We start from the raw sequence: 13788 nt of genomic DNA on the forward strand, positions 1-13788 counted from the left end.
ATCTGATTTTCGATATTTACAAAAAGGGTAAATAAATCTGATTTTCATCCCTAGCGGATTTTTGGCACTGTTTTACAGAATATCTGCAACATTTTAATTTTATTTCTTCATTCTACCTAAGGTTTCTTCTTTTGGTAACCCAACTTTAGAATTTTTGTCTTATTTTCTTCTTCACCCTATTAACTGTGTGGTCATTAGTTTGCATCTTTTTCCATCATGGCTTATAGGTAATTTCATTTTTTTAAATTAATTGTTTCATTAATTTATATCAAAGATTTCAAATTTTGTGTATAACAATAATTTCCTTTTAAATGTTATTGGACATGTTATTGAAATGATGAGTTGAGAGAACTAAGCGAAAATGGGCGGAGCCACAAGCTATTGGAAGTCGGCCTTCAAGACCTATTGTTTGTATGCGATATTTAATTTATTTTTTATATTATTTTTGTTTCTTAATTTTCCAATTGTTAATTCCAGTGGCAAAACGAGGCAGTGGAGAATGGCTTAGTTAAGATGCAAGATGTATATATGACCTTTTACGTTGGTATGTTGTCGATAGTGTAGTTTTTATTATGTTAACTAAGTTGTTAAATCTAATTAATTTTAAGCTCAACATGAAAGACATAGTTGATGATTTTGTTTCTGGTTCAATTTTTCAATCTACTGGTATTAGCTGATTCAATTCATTTGGAAAATTATTCAACAATAAAGTCATTTGTTTTTTTTTAGTATACTTAGTAATGTTCCATTGATGAATTATTAATGAATGATTATAACATAATTTTGATCATACGATATATCAAACGTTTGTTTATATTCTTACAACATCAAAACAATGCAATTTGTTGTCCCGTGCATCGCACGGGTACAGTTACTAGTACATATATAATAATAAAAAAAATTCAAATTTCGAGAGGGGCCATGGCCCCCTCTGACCATACATTGACTTCCCCAGTGGTTATATTAATGCTAGGCCTAGAAATATTATGTTAATATCAATGATGAAACTGCAATTACAACTTCGATTTTATAAATTCCATTTTAGTAAATATCAATTGATTTATTTCATTAAATTATAAATTAGATATTTTTTTTTCGTGTGGTTTGCAAACACCCCTGCAAACACAAACTCTTGTACGAATAGACTATTCAGAAATTAATTAATTAAAAAAAATAAAAAAGAATATTCACAGCAAAAAAAAATCTGGGTGTATTTTGTGATTCTCCGCAGTTGCGAAAATGAAGACTCAACTCTCTGCTTCTTCTCTCTCTTCTCTCTTTATCTCTCTCTCATCCTTCCCCATTTAGTTCTTTCTTTGCACTAATAAAAGCGATTGATGGGCATCTCTCAGCTCTTTTCGCTCATTCAAATTCTGATATTTCCTCTCACGTTTAATCAAATTGCGTACAGTTTCTTGTTTTTTCTCTCTTCAATTTTACCATCCCACTCAAGAACAACACTCAATCATCGCTTATCAATGATTTAAATACCCCACTCTCTACTTTCTTTAATAATCGTCGAAACTTCAATTTTTTTTTTGTTCTACGATTTTTCTCCTGGGTTTTCAGTTCATGGGTTTTACGGGTTGGAACTGAAAAAAAATTCTTGAACCAATTGAGCTTTCTTTTCTTTTTCAGAAGCTGATAAGAGTGACACATGGGCTTGGAATTACTCTCTGCTGATAAAGATTCAATTTTTTTTAGAGGGAAATTATTAATTCTGATATGGAACCACAGCAGTTGATTTTGCGATATTCGAGTTGGGTACGCGAAGCGCTCGATGAATTGCCCGACTGTTTCACGATAACCGATCCTTGTGTTTCCGGGCACCCAATTGTTTTCGCTTCCGATGGGTTCTTGAAAATGGTGGGTTACTGCAGGGAGGAGGTGATTGGGAGGAACGGAAGAATATTCCAGGGGCCCGATACTCGCCGGAGCTCGGTTATCGAAATTCGGGAGGCGATTCGGGAGGAGAGGTGCGTGCAGATCAGCCTGTTGAATTACCGGAAAGACGGGACCCCGTTTTGGATGTTGTTTCAGTTGTGTCCCGTTTTTAGTAAGGATGATGGTAGGGTGATCAATTTCGTTGCGGTTCAAGTTCCTATCTCGAGGAAATCGAGGCGGTCCGGAGTTGGGAATTCGAGGCGTGAGATGAATTCGTGCGAGGATGGAAACGGATTTCGTGATAATTTTTTCAGGTGTTGTAGGAGAGAAGTTTGCTCGGATTCGATCTTCGAGCTCGGGCGTGCGTCGGCTATGGATTCCGTATCGAGTCACGAGGATGGTATAGATTTTCTTTAATCTTTTTACGAGTCTGTTAACTTTAGTTATTATGCAATGATTGATTCGATATTGATTGCTATATATTGCATACGATTAGTATAGTATACATGATAGTGTAGTATAATGAAAGCTTCGATTCCCATTTAGATCGCAATTCTTGATGTTGCGGAAGTTTTCGTTAATCCAACAACTATTACAATGTTTCATTGCAGAAGTTGAAACGAACGAGCCTTGCGAAGCGAGTGAGGTAGAGAAGACGAAAGCGAGTGCTGCAATAAGTAACATTCTGTCGGTGCTAACGCATTACAGCGAGCTAACTGGCAGATCGGTCTGTGTAAAACGATGTCGATTAACTGGAAACGGACATCTTAGTGCATCCTTAAATATATCTCTCCGTAGAATCAAACAAAGCTTTGTATTGTGAGTTTTTTTTTTCTTTCTTTTTTTTAATATTCAAACGTTCGTATTTTCAGTTAAAATTAAATACTGTTTCGATTATAGCTACTTCGTTATATCTGGCTTGCAGAACTGATGCGTTCTTACCTGACATGCCGATAGTGTATGCAAGTGAGGCATTCTTGAAACTGACAGGTACTTTTTGAATGTACTGTCGTCTGTTTATCTGTTTCGTACGAGAAGTATTATAGCTTCGAAAGACGGGTTTCGGATAATTTCGTTTTTTAATGAATTGTATGAAAATCTTTACGGTCTTTGTTATTATATATATATTTTTTTTACCGTATAGGATACGATAGGCATGAAGTATTGGGGCAAAATTGCCGATTTTTGAGTGGGACAGATACAGATACGGTAACACAATTTCAGGTGCTGTTACATTCTTTCGGAATTAAAAAAAAATTATAAAATTAACAATGATAATGAAAAAAAGTAGAAAATGTAATTTCTGATTTATATTTTGCAGATAAAGGAACACATTCGAGCCCAGCAAGCTTGTACCGTACGCATCCTTAATTACAGGTTGATAGCGTAAATGCTTCTTACAGATATTTTCTGCTAATTTTTTTTTTCTCGTTTTGACTTTTGAATATTTGTTTGCTGCTTCCAGAAAAGATAGAACGTCGTTTTGGAACTTTCTTCACATTTCCCCAGTGCGAAATGCTTCAGGAAAGGTAATTTTGTTTGCATGGCACAATTTTTCGTAGTAAATGCATGTCGTAGGGTTTTTTAATTGCTTGTTGTCGTTTCTTCAGAATGATAAGCAGAAAAAAAACAAAAATCGATAATAAATAAATAAAATTATCTCATAACCTTAGCATTTTTCGACGACGTGGTCGTTCAATTTAACTAAGAGCAAGCAAATCTACTCGATAAAGAATTAAGCTTCGATGTTTGAAACCTTAAATGGTTACGGAATTCGCGCTATCGTTGATTAGTTATGTGGATATTTAGTCATATTATAATTTTCTTTGAATTATTCTTTTGATTCACGAAAAACAAGAAAATAAATACACCGTCTGAGCATTTCTTGATTTGGTGAACAAATGTGTACAGGTGGCGTTCTTTGTTGGGATACAGATAGACGAGCGGTGTAGGAATGGGGAGACGCATGGGTTGAGTCCCGAGATGAGGCAACTTAGTGTGGTCGGTGCAGTTAAAGTTGCAGTGAGAGGATTGTCTATGGGGGCAAATTCGTCCTAACTGGCTGGTAAATGATCACTTCTTTTCGTCGTCTCAATCATATATAGATATTCGAAGGAAAAAAATTGCTAGCTGATGTATAGTTAGGTTTGCCCCCCACTAAGGCGCTCGATCTTTTGTTTGTTGTTGTTGATGAACACGTTTTGGATCTTTATTTTGATGATAATAAATTGAATTTAGTGTTATCGATGCGTCTCAATTTGAATGATTCTTGCGTTTTGTGTTCCAGGTAAAATCGTGTTTTCGTGTGAAAGAAAAAGGAATTATTTTCAAGAATCTGTTTTTTTCTTAATGAAACTGCAAAACTAATTCCGTTCCATTAAAAATTGGAAGAATTTGGAAATATGACTACATAAAAATATTTTTATTATAAGTAAACGAAAATGTTTTTGAAGATTAATATCGGAATCTAATATGCATTCCAATTTCATTTTTTTTAAAATATTAAAAACTGGGATAGTGATTTTCAAAATTCGGAATAAAAAATATTAATCCAAAATTGAAAATATTCGGAACCAAAATCGAGGAAGTTCAGAAAATGGCGTTCTAATTTTCCCCCATATTCATCCCTTTTAAGTCTTCTATCGAAATAATAATTTAATAAATTTTTACTCAACTGTAATCGGAATACAGTATTATAAACAATGTTATTAATTTATGAATTATTAATTTATCGAAGTTGTGCTGTATATAAAATTAATGACGTCATCAATTAAAATACAAGATCGATATTGCCATATTGATAAAGTTGGACTATGAGATAGAACATCAATTTAATTATTTAAATATATAATCTTTCCAAAAAAAAAAAAGGGAATATAACGCACTGCGTAGATGTTACACGTCAGCCCCAGCTAGATGTCTACGTTGATGATCTGTACTTGTACTTTTTAGCCCAAAACACATAATGCACGAAATTCAACGCGCTCAACGCGCACATCAGCCAATAGAATCTCTCCAGCTCAAACTCATTCAAACTGCTCCCCGATAACCACGCCTTGTGCTTCGGACCCCCCGTCACGCCGTTAACTAACGACACAATCACCGTGCTCAAATAATACCCAATCGCCAGCGACGCGAACGAAAGTGACGTCGCCAGTGACCTCATACTTAACGGCGCCTCCGTGAAGAAAAACTCCATCAGCCCCGCCAGTGTGAACAGATCCGCCGACCCGAGAAACAAGTACTGGAACCCGATCCACAGAAACGTGACCGGCAAAGGCTCGCCCGAGTCGAGCGAACCGGCCGACTCGCTCGCCACTCTCTTCCGTTTGATTTCGACCGATGCCGCCACCGCCATGGCCACGACGGAGAGAACCAGGCCGACGCCGATCCGTTGGAGGTGAGAGATTCCGGTCTCGGATTTGGTCAATCGACGCGCGTACGGGACGATGACGTGGTCGTACAGCGGGGCGAGGACGATCATGAAGACGACGGGGAAAACGGGGAGGGACGACGGCGGGACTTTTAGGGTTCCGATGCTTGTGTCCATGGTGGCGGCTTGTTGGACGGAGAAGGTGGAGAGCTGGGCGAGGCAGCAGTTGAGGACTATTGTGCAGGCGAAGATTGGGAGGATTTTAATTACGACTTTGACCTCTTCGACTTGCTGCACGGTGCATTTCAGCGTCGGCGGGTATTCGATCTCGAGAGCTCGGTTGAGAAACGCGAGGCTTTCTGACGGCGACGGAGAGTCGAGCGGCGACGGTGGTTTCGTGTTTTCCGTGAATTGAGATGGGCTGTTGATAATGGCAATACTCGCAATGGAGTTGTTTGAGCTTCTCGAAGTCGTGCATGAGTTTAGTACCGAAGCAACGAGAACCTGTTGATTAAATAAATTAAATGTCGTTTCAATTTTATTGATACCGTTTGACTTCAAATTCGAATTCAACTCTTTTTAGTTTGAATTTCGCGAAAAAACAAAAATGTCAAATTTGTAGTCATTTGAGTTGACTTTCTAATCAATCCAACTTTGAATCAGCTATTGGATGTCGGGTGAGAGATATGCATGGATGAATGAACACTGACTACAACTTTGATTTTTTGAGTTTTCTGAGATTCGAGTTGTAATTCATTCATGTATTAGTGGCTAATTCGACATCTAATTTAGTTAATTCAAATTAGATTAAAAAGTCACTCAAAGCGATACGAATTTGGTGTTTTTCCAAATTCGGACCGAAAAAGATCAAAATCGCATTTACCGTTTCAAATATGATGTAAAAAAAACCGTTTTTAGCGATGCAATTATATATCCAAACGTACCTTACATATAGTTGTGAGTGGACTACCGAGGGGGATCTTGTTCCTGTAACAAGACGAACCGCACAAGAAAACCGGGATAGACAACAATATCGCCAAAGTGGAGATTCCGAAACCCCATTGCCACCCCATGTTGTCTTCGATCCACACAACTAGGGTTACGGCGATGAGGGCCCCACACGCGAGGGAGAAGACGAAGTAGTTGAAGAAAGTTGATCTCTGCTTTCTCCCGTGTGGGGTGGTCCCGTCCAGCTGTTCCGCCCCGTGAGCTGGCAACGAGCCCTTGATGCCACCGACCCCGAGGGCTACAAGATATAGGCCCAAGTATAGCAATGCAGCCTTTGAACCATCAACATGCTGACATGGCATTTGGTCTGGCTTTGATTGGTCACATTTTGGTGGCTGTAGTGAACTTGATTGTGCTTGCACTGTTAGTATTACCAGGCCCTGTTGTAAAATACAGAATTTGCAATTAATAATTATAATAATTGGCATTAATTAGTAAGTAATATAAAGTATTTGGGAGAAGGAAAAATTTATATTTATCACAATAAAAAAAAAAATATATATCAGATGGTCATTTTCTGATCCCCATGTGAAATGCAATTAAGTCCATATTCAAAATCTGACATTAATTTCTGATTTTTTTTTCCCAAAAAAAAAATTAAAAAACAATTTAGGAAAAATTGAAATGTGAGTGAATTAGTAATTACCAGGAATTCAATAACAGCGCTGATGAGGTAAATGTAATAAGTGGTGAAGAAAGCATCGGACAAGAAACCCCCGACGAGGGCGAGAAGAAACGCCGTCCCCATAAAATTGGTGACGGAGTTCGCCGATTCCGATGGCAAAAAATGCATGTGCTGCGTAAGGTACAACACCAAGTTGCTTGCATTCGCCAGGTAAGCCAAATTCTCCATTACCTCCACAACTTTTACAAATATATAAGCAAAACAATAAAAATATAATACTGTAGAACATCGATAAATTAGTAATCTCTCTTAAATAATAATTTTTTTCGCTCCCGACTCAGTATAGACATACTAAATTATTAGTTCGGTTATTTAATATTTCACTAAATTAATAGAATTTTGTTAGTCCCAATTTTATTAATTCATAGAGGTTTAACGTAAAATTGATTTAACTGATTTAGGTAAAAAAAAGTCAAAAAAAAAAAAAAAAAAAGAAATAAATAAAGTAACTTGGTTGGTTGAGGTCATGCAAGAATTCCCACAACTAAAAAGGTGCCCTTTTTCTTTTGTCATTAACACGCTCACTGTGTGTTTTGTGTGTGTGTTTTTTGCAGGTGGTGATTATATGAAGAAGAAGAAGAACTAATTTAAGGTTTATTTTAATTAATTATTAATTAGTTATTAATTATATAATAATTACCCAAAACAAAGAAGGTTGCACGCATGCCGCCATGTTTAGTTTTTGAAGCAGGTTTTCCCCTCCAATCCACATATCCATCCCAACTACTGTTACTATGCAACTGGTTCTCAACTTCCTGATATAATTAATTAACTAATTAATTAATCACAAAAAAAATTGATTTCAAGAATGAAAGAAAATAAATAAAGAATATATAAAAGGAATTAATTAAATTAAAGATCTCACCATCATATTTTGTTCGTCCTGTTTGAACCAATTTTTTTTTTTTTTGGGTTGAGAGTATATAATGAAGAGGGTGATGATCAGTGGAGGATAAAATGGTCCAACTTGAGAAGAATGGAATCCTTTTATAAATAAATATATAGTTTGATTAATTAATTTAATTTTGATTTTCTAGATTTTTACTGTAATAGACTGGAGCATCTTGAAACTAGATTCTATTAGTAAGGTCTGGTCAACTACAATTTAATTTAAGATGGAAATTATACTTACTTATTTAAAATTGCAATAAAATATTATCTATTTATTTGACCATAATTGATATGAGGGAGTTTCCATATATTTATTAGAATTTGATTTATTAAAGTAGTAAGTATGAAAGTCAGTTACTTATTTTATCAAAGAGTTGAACAACCAACAATCACATTTTCTCTATTTAATTTATTTATTGCACCATAAGTAATTAACTATTACAATTAGGGGGTAATTTCGGTAATTTATTTATTGCACCATAATAATATGAAATATTCAAATATATTTTTTCTAAATAAATGTATATGTTTTTAGAACATAAATTTATTTGTAAGACCATTTAACATAATTTTATGCAAACACCCCCTAAGTTCAACAAATGCATTTATAGAGAAAAAATAAATTATTCTACTTATTTGAAAATTGTGAGATAAAAATGTAATTTAAAAAAAAAAAAAAGTGAAGGCTAAAAGATTTTCCACTTGGGAGATAAAGAGAAAAAGTGGAAAAGCATCAAATCCTTTAATTAATTAATTAATCGCATGAAAAAATATAATTACAATACCTTAATGGTTATTTGACCAAACACTTAGGCAACGAATGTGAAAGAGTAGATTCCCCCCACAAACCCTAATTTATGGCATGTTCTTCATTAAGTGTTCCTAACAAATTTGCCATGTTGAACAAGTTCCCAATTTCTTGGCCATTCTTCCAAATTCTTAATATGGTGACTAAATATGCAAAAAAAGATGATAACGAATTTATTCTATGAATTAAAATTCTTGGTCTAGGAGACTAGACAATGAGTGTGGTTTATGATAAGTGATGCAGGACCCACTTAATTTGGCATTTTTCTGAAGTCTCTCGAGCTAGATAGTTGATCTGAAATACTGGAGTCACTGAACACGAGCTTCGGCCGACCAAACGAACAACATAGCTCGTCCAACCTACAAACTACACTAACATAATGGAAAGTTGATCGGAAATACGGAAGGTTCTGCACATACACAGTGAAGAAACCAACATATACAGATAAGGGGGACCAGACCCACCAGCCCTCAAAAAAATTCTTAAATCAATAGTAATTTTCGTATATTTTAGCACACTTTTGCCGCTTAAAATCAAATAGTGTATTATTTGACTTTCTACAAACATAAAATTCTTAGTTCGCCACTGCACGTAAACAAGCAATACATGATGTACCTTAAAATGATGAAAATTGAAAGCTCGTAGAGCATTTTACTATTTAGTCAATATAGGATTTTTATTTATTTATTTATTCTCATATTTCAATTATATGGTAATTGGGCATGTTGGATTGGATCCCAATTCTTCGGGCCCATCAAATTAGTATATTAGAACCCAAATTTGGCCTATTGGGCTGCGCCACATCAATAATTAAACCGGTTTATTTAAAATAAAAAATATAAAATAACGGTCGTAATTTGTAAAATAAAATAAAAAATTACCACGTGAAATGGGAATATTGAATAATTGTTTTATTTTTTAAACATATAAAAATGAGTAGATATTATTAAGTAATGCAGGCGATTGGATTCTGTGATGATGTTTGCAGAAAATGAGGCGATTAAATTACAGTACAGTACAGTACTGTGTGATTGTATCTTGTTTCCTAGGTAATTGAAATCTTCTTTCTGCTTTAATACAGCAGTTTGTCTCTCTCAAACTTTCTTGATTCATTCAATATTATTATTATATTATTAGAGGGTAAAAAAATAATATTTTCTCCATTCTATAATAATTATTTATTTTTCAAAAATATTCTTTTTTAATATTATCAATTACTAAAATAATATATATATTTTTTTAAATCTTAATAATCAATTTCTTTGTGAAATGCGATAGTGATTATCTTCTAAAGATACATTCCAACGAACATTTCCAATCAACACATCAAAATTGAAAGTGTTTCAATATTAACTTAAAACTGGGTTCTGTTGCTGATTTACCGGTTTTCGGGTTCTATCCCATTCGACCGCGTTTCATGCAGTTTGCTCAAAATTTTCATTTTTTTCGACTAACGGGTCAGGTCAGCCCGTTTTCATGGTGGGTCGCGGTCGAATCTGATAACATTTGTATTATGAGGAGATTATTTCTCGAATACATAACAACCATCACATTTGGATTGGATACCAAATAATCTTATTTTCCCAAAGTTAAAAGTATATTTCATCCAATGTACACTTTTGTGAAAATAGTTAAAATAGAGTTGAAAACTTATTAAATCATACCAAAAAAAATTCGCCATTTCACATTATGATGTAAATCAATTGCGTACACAAATTTAAATGAGGCTCAATTTCTAAGAATTGGACTTGTCACTGTAGCTGGGAGGGGGTGGCCCCTAGGGTGGGGGGGTGTGGGGTAGGGGGTGGTTGGCAATTGTGTGGGGTAAGAGCTCTGAGTCACAAAGTAGCCCTAAATTCAAGAGCTGCCTAAAGATGTTGATTGATTGGACACCCTTTTGTTCTCTTCCGTCTCCTTCTCTCCCTGTTATTTCTCTTTCATTTCTCATTTTACCAAACTACCCCTCTATTACATTCCTTTATTTTCACTTGCAAATATTTTAGTTAAGATAATAACTTAATTTGGATTTCATTTACATATTATATTTTGCATTTTAAAGACCAGACTAATTGGTGGAGTAAGAAATTACGGCGTTATTAAACTTGGTTCAAATATTATTTCGAGACTGAATCCGTCATACATGATAAGATTGTCGTGTAGAGGCAGGCCAACTCCAACATTCTTACAATAGTTCTTTTTTTTTTTTAATTTATTTCTTGCAGCAACAATTAGTTTATTCTATTAAAAATGAATAATTATTAAAATTTGGAAAGGAAAATGTAAAAATAATAATAATGAAAATTGTGTTAGAGAGGAAAAAAAGGGAAAGTTGAATGAAAAAAAAAATGTGCATCATTGGATGAGGACACCTAATCCAAATATGACCAAGACAAGCCTTTGGAGGATTTGCAGGTTGCAAGATATTTTCCCAGCCATTTTTTGCCACTTGTGAACTTTACATCCTACAAATAAAAGCTTTGTTTTTTGGTCTGTAAGAAAAAATGTGGTAGTTGGAGCAAAAGAGTTTGTGTGAATTGACCCTAGTTTGAATCATTGATAACGATCGGTAGGTCAAACTTGTAACACATTATTAGCTTAGTCTGGTTTACGCTCATATGATTTGCAAGTTTTTATACAAGAGTGTATGTTTATTCATTGAATTTATATAGTTTCGAAATCAATTAGTCACAAACAACCGACACATCTATAAAACTACAGACGAGAAATATGTGTACGGGTGGAAAATTCTAATAATTTTCCGACTTCCATAAATTAAATGTTCAAAAGTTCCTGAATTTGAAACAATAATTTATTTTTATATGGAATTTCAAAGATTATGATTTTTTTATTTGCTTCATAAAAAATATGAATTCTTTTTTTCAATTTTGAACCACTTTTAATTTCTTATTAATATTTTTTTCACAAATTACATTTATGGTGCATTTGGATGGAGGGATTTCAAATCCATAATAACAAATCCCTCGGACTTGTTTGGATGGAGGGATTTGGAGATGGATTTCAAATCCCCACCCCTCCTTTTTAGTTGATTTTGGAGCAATAGTGATGGATTTCAAATGACTCCAAAATTGGAGTCATTTCAAATCCATTCCCCAAATCCCTCCATCCAAATGGACCCTTAAAGTGTCAATATTTCTATTTATTTTACACGACAAGTGAATAGAAAAAAATAGAATCTCCAAATAATCGTCGACTTAGATTAAAAAAATTCCAGATTTCCAAGGTTTTAAATATGTTGTTTTCTATTTCACAATTATTTTAAACAAATGTGTTAATAACTTGATTCCAATTCCATCAGTGTGATTTCAACCTATTAAAAAAAAGAAAAGAAATGGATAAAATCAAGAATGTTTGTCATTTCCTTAATAGAAAACACCAAGGGTAGAATAGTAATTCAACACCCACGAGTTCCAGTCCAGCAAGTAAACATAGCTTTGTTATAATCCCCCACACCAAGCTTTCACGTTTCAAGCTCCTCCCTCCCTCCCTCTCTCTCTCTCTCTCCTCTCTCTCTCTCTCCTCTGCATAGTTTTCTTCACTGAAAATCAAATCAAATCGCCAGCCAATCTCTAATCCTCAGCTTCCTCCCTCTGTTAAGCGATGATGGGTCTTCACCAAATCAACACAATGCTAAACCCTCTCGAAATCCAATCTTCTTCTGCAAAATAATAAAAAATAAAAAAAAATAAAAAAAAATAATGGAGGTTGACGGCGTTTATGAAGATTCCCACGTGTCAACCGTCTTCGCAAAGAATGAAATTCTTGATTCTCTCTGGGCTCCAAATTCCTCCCCTTCGTTTCATGGTATTTATTTTTTTTTTTTATTTTTTTTTATTTGTTTAATGATTTCTCTGTTTATTTAATGATTGCTCTGTTTTTTTTTTTTTTTTTTTTGCTGAAGGCTCTTCATCAATGGTGAACTTCGAAGACGAGAAGAACACCGAGAGAGAAAGGCCGTTCTTCGACATCTGCAAATCGGAAAGATTCAACGACGACGACGAGGTGTCGTACGAGGATGAGTATAGCGGCTTCCACAAGCCGGCGGGGAAGAAGCGGCGGCTCATGCCGGAGCAAGTTCTGTTTCTCGAGAAAAGCTTCGATGTGGAGAACAAGCTGGAGCCAGACAGGAAAACCCAGCTGGCTAAGCAGCTCGGCTTGCAGCCGAGACAAGTGGCTATCTGGTTCCAAAACCGACGTGCTCGATCCAAAACCAAGGTTCTTGAAAGAGAATACGGCTCGTTGAAAGCCAGTTACGACAAACTTAAGGAAGATTACGACACCCTCTTCAAACAGAACGAAGCCATGAAAGCAGAGGTCAAGAACTCGTATATTAATTAGCAGTTCAGTATATAAATTAATAGAGTCGAGACGAACAAAATTCTATTAATTTAGCGAAATATTAAATTATATGAACTGAATTAATAATTTGGTAGGTTAATACCGAGTTGGGATCAGAAGAAACTATTATTAATTTAAGCGAGGTTATTAATTGATCGATGGCCGGTTTTCTTACTTTCTTCTTTGACCATTTTAACAGGTTGATTTGCTGACAGAGAAATTGGTGATGAGAGAGAAAGTGCTGAGTGAACCCGTTGTTGCTCCGTTGGATTTGCTACCGAAGAATATGGATGCGGCGAGTAATTCGGCGAAGAGCGACGTTTTCGATTCGGAGAGCTCGCATTACAATACGTTGATGGAGGGTGGTGCGGATTACTCGTCGCGTGTTTTTGAGGTGGAGGGTTCGGGGGAGTTTTCGCAGGAGGAAGAAGAAGATGGCGTCAGCGGGCTTGTGCCGAAGATTGAAGGCGAGGAATGGTGCGGCGACGATCACGATCTGCAACCGAATTCGGGGAATTTAGGGTTTCCTGTTCAGCATCAAGGGACATGGTTATGGCAGTATTGAGTTGGGTTGATTCTTTGGGTTTTATGTATTTGGAAAAAAATGTTGTTTTTATGCTTTGTAAATACTTGTTGAGGTATCAATAACAATAATGGAAGGCTTTTTTAGTGTTTTTTGTTTAAAATTTATTGAATTGTTGAAGCCAATGTTATTAGAACTGGACCGAACTGGCCGGAGCAGTTCGACCGTGACCCGACGACGAGGCGGTCCGGTCTGATCTC

The 13788-nt window shown here is 35.4% G+C and overlaps 3 protein-coding genes across 4 annotated transcripts; 2 read left to right on the forward strand and 1 right to left on the reverse strand.

Annotated features, from left to right (window-relative positions):
- Positions 1 to 1009: 1009 nt before the first annotated feature.
- PLPB (PAS/LOV protein B) lies at positions 1010 to 4127 on the forward strand. 2 transcript variants are annotated; one of them, XM_012992244.2, is made up of 7 exons: positions 1010 to 2284; positions 2496 to 2703; positions 2810 to 2874; positions 3029 to 3108; positions 3206 to 3261; positions 3350 to 3413; positions 3796 to 4127. In XM_012992244.2, exons 1-7 carry the CDS (start codon positions 1726 to 1728, stop codon positions 3940 to 3942), a joined length of 1179 nt encoding a protein of 392 aa, XP_012847698.2. In that variant the 5' UTR covers positions 1010 to 1725; the 3' UTR covers positions 3943 to 4127. The 2 variants fall into 2 exon arrangements, with proteins under 2 accessions (XP_012847698.2, XP_012847699.2); XM_012992245.2 differs by having other exon boundaries at positions 1225 to 2284; positions 2499 to 2703.
- A 503-nt stretch (positions 4128 to 4630) lies between these two features.
- Positions 4631 to 8032, reverse strand: LOC105967593 (protein NRT1/ PTR FAMILY 4.6). The gene is made up of 5 exons (XM_012992199.2): positions 7816 to 8032; positions 7591 to 7705; positions 6912 to 7129; positions 6202 to 6645; positions 4631 to 5761 (listed from the first exon to the last, which is right to left on the reverse strand). The coding sequence occupies exons 1-5, from the start codon at positions 7819 to 7821 to the stop codon at positions 4805 to 4807; spliced, it is 1740 nt and encodes a 579-aa protein (XP_012847653.2). The 5' UTR covers positions 7822 to 8032; the 3' UTR covers positions 4631 to 4804.
- A 3888-nt stretch (positions 8033 to 11920) lies between these two features.
- Positions 11921 to 13674, forward strand: LOC105967594 (homeobox-leucine zipper protein ATHB-54). The gene is made up of 3 exons (XM_012992200.2): positions 11921 to 12471; positions 12569 to 12981; positions 13205 to 13674. The coding sequence occupies exons 1-3, from the start codon at positions 12366 to 12368 to the stop codon at positions 13568 to 13570; spliced, it is 885 nt and encodes a 294-aa protein (XP_012847654.2). The 5' UTR covers positions 11921 to 12365; the 3' UTR covers positions 13571 to 13674.
- Positions 13675 to 13788: the final 114 nt, after the last annotated feature.

The sequence above is a fragment of the Erythranthe guttata genome, chromosome 12 (assembly GCF_056151865.1).
Source record: "Erythranthe guttata isolate IM_541 chromosome 12, IM_541, whole genome shotgun sequence".
Lineage (NCBI taxonomy): Eukaryota > Viridiplantae > Streptophyta > Magnoliopsida > Lamiales > Phrymaceae > Erythranthe > Erythranthe guttata.

Bases quoted from the DNA above. Each gene is read 5' to 3' on its own strand.
- PLPB (XM_012992244.2), top strand. From the start codon at position 1,726: ATGGAACCACAGCAGTTGATTTTGCGATATTCGAGTTGGGTACGCGAA. The intron at 2,285-2,495 runs GTATAGATTTTC...GTTTCATTGCAG, and splicing joins CGTATCGAGTCACGAGGATG to AAGTTGAAACGAACGAGCCT. The intron at 2,704-2,809 runs GTGAGTTTTTTT...TCTGGCTTGCAG, and splicing joins ATCAAACAAAGCTTTGTATT to AACTGATGCGTTCTTACCTG.
- LOC105967594 (XM_012992200.2), top strand. From the start codon at position 12,366: ATGGAGGTTGACGGCGTTTATGAAGATTCCCACGTGTCAACCGTCTTC. The intron at 12,472-12,568 runs GTATTTATTTTT...TTTTTGCTGAAG, and splicing joins TTCCTCCCCTTCGTTTCATG to GCTCTTCATCAATGGTGAAC. The intron at 12,982-13,204 runs GTCAAGAACTCG...CCATTTTAACAG, and splicing joins ACGAAGCCATGAAAGCAGAG to GTTGATTTGCTGACAGAGAA.
- LOC105967593 (XM_012992199.2), bottom strand. The intron at 7,130-7,590 runs GTAATTATTATA...TATTTGTAAAAG, and splicing joins TGCAACCTTCTTTGTTTTGG to TTGTGGAGGTAATGGAGAAT. The intron at 6,646-6,911 runs GTAATTACTAAT...ATTTTACAACAG, and splicing joins GCGCTGTTATTGAATTCCTG to GGCCTGGTAATACTAACAGT.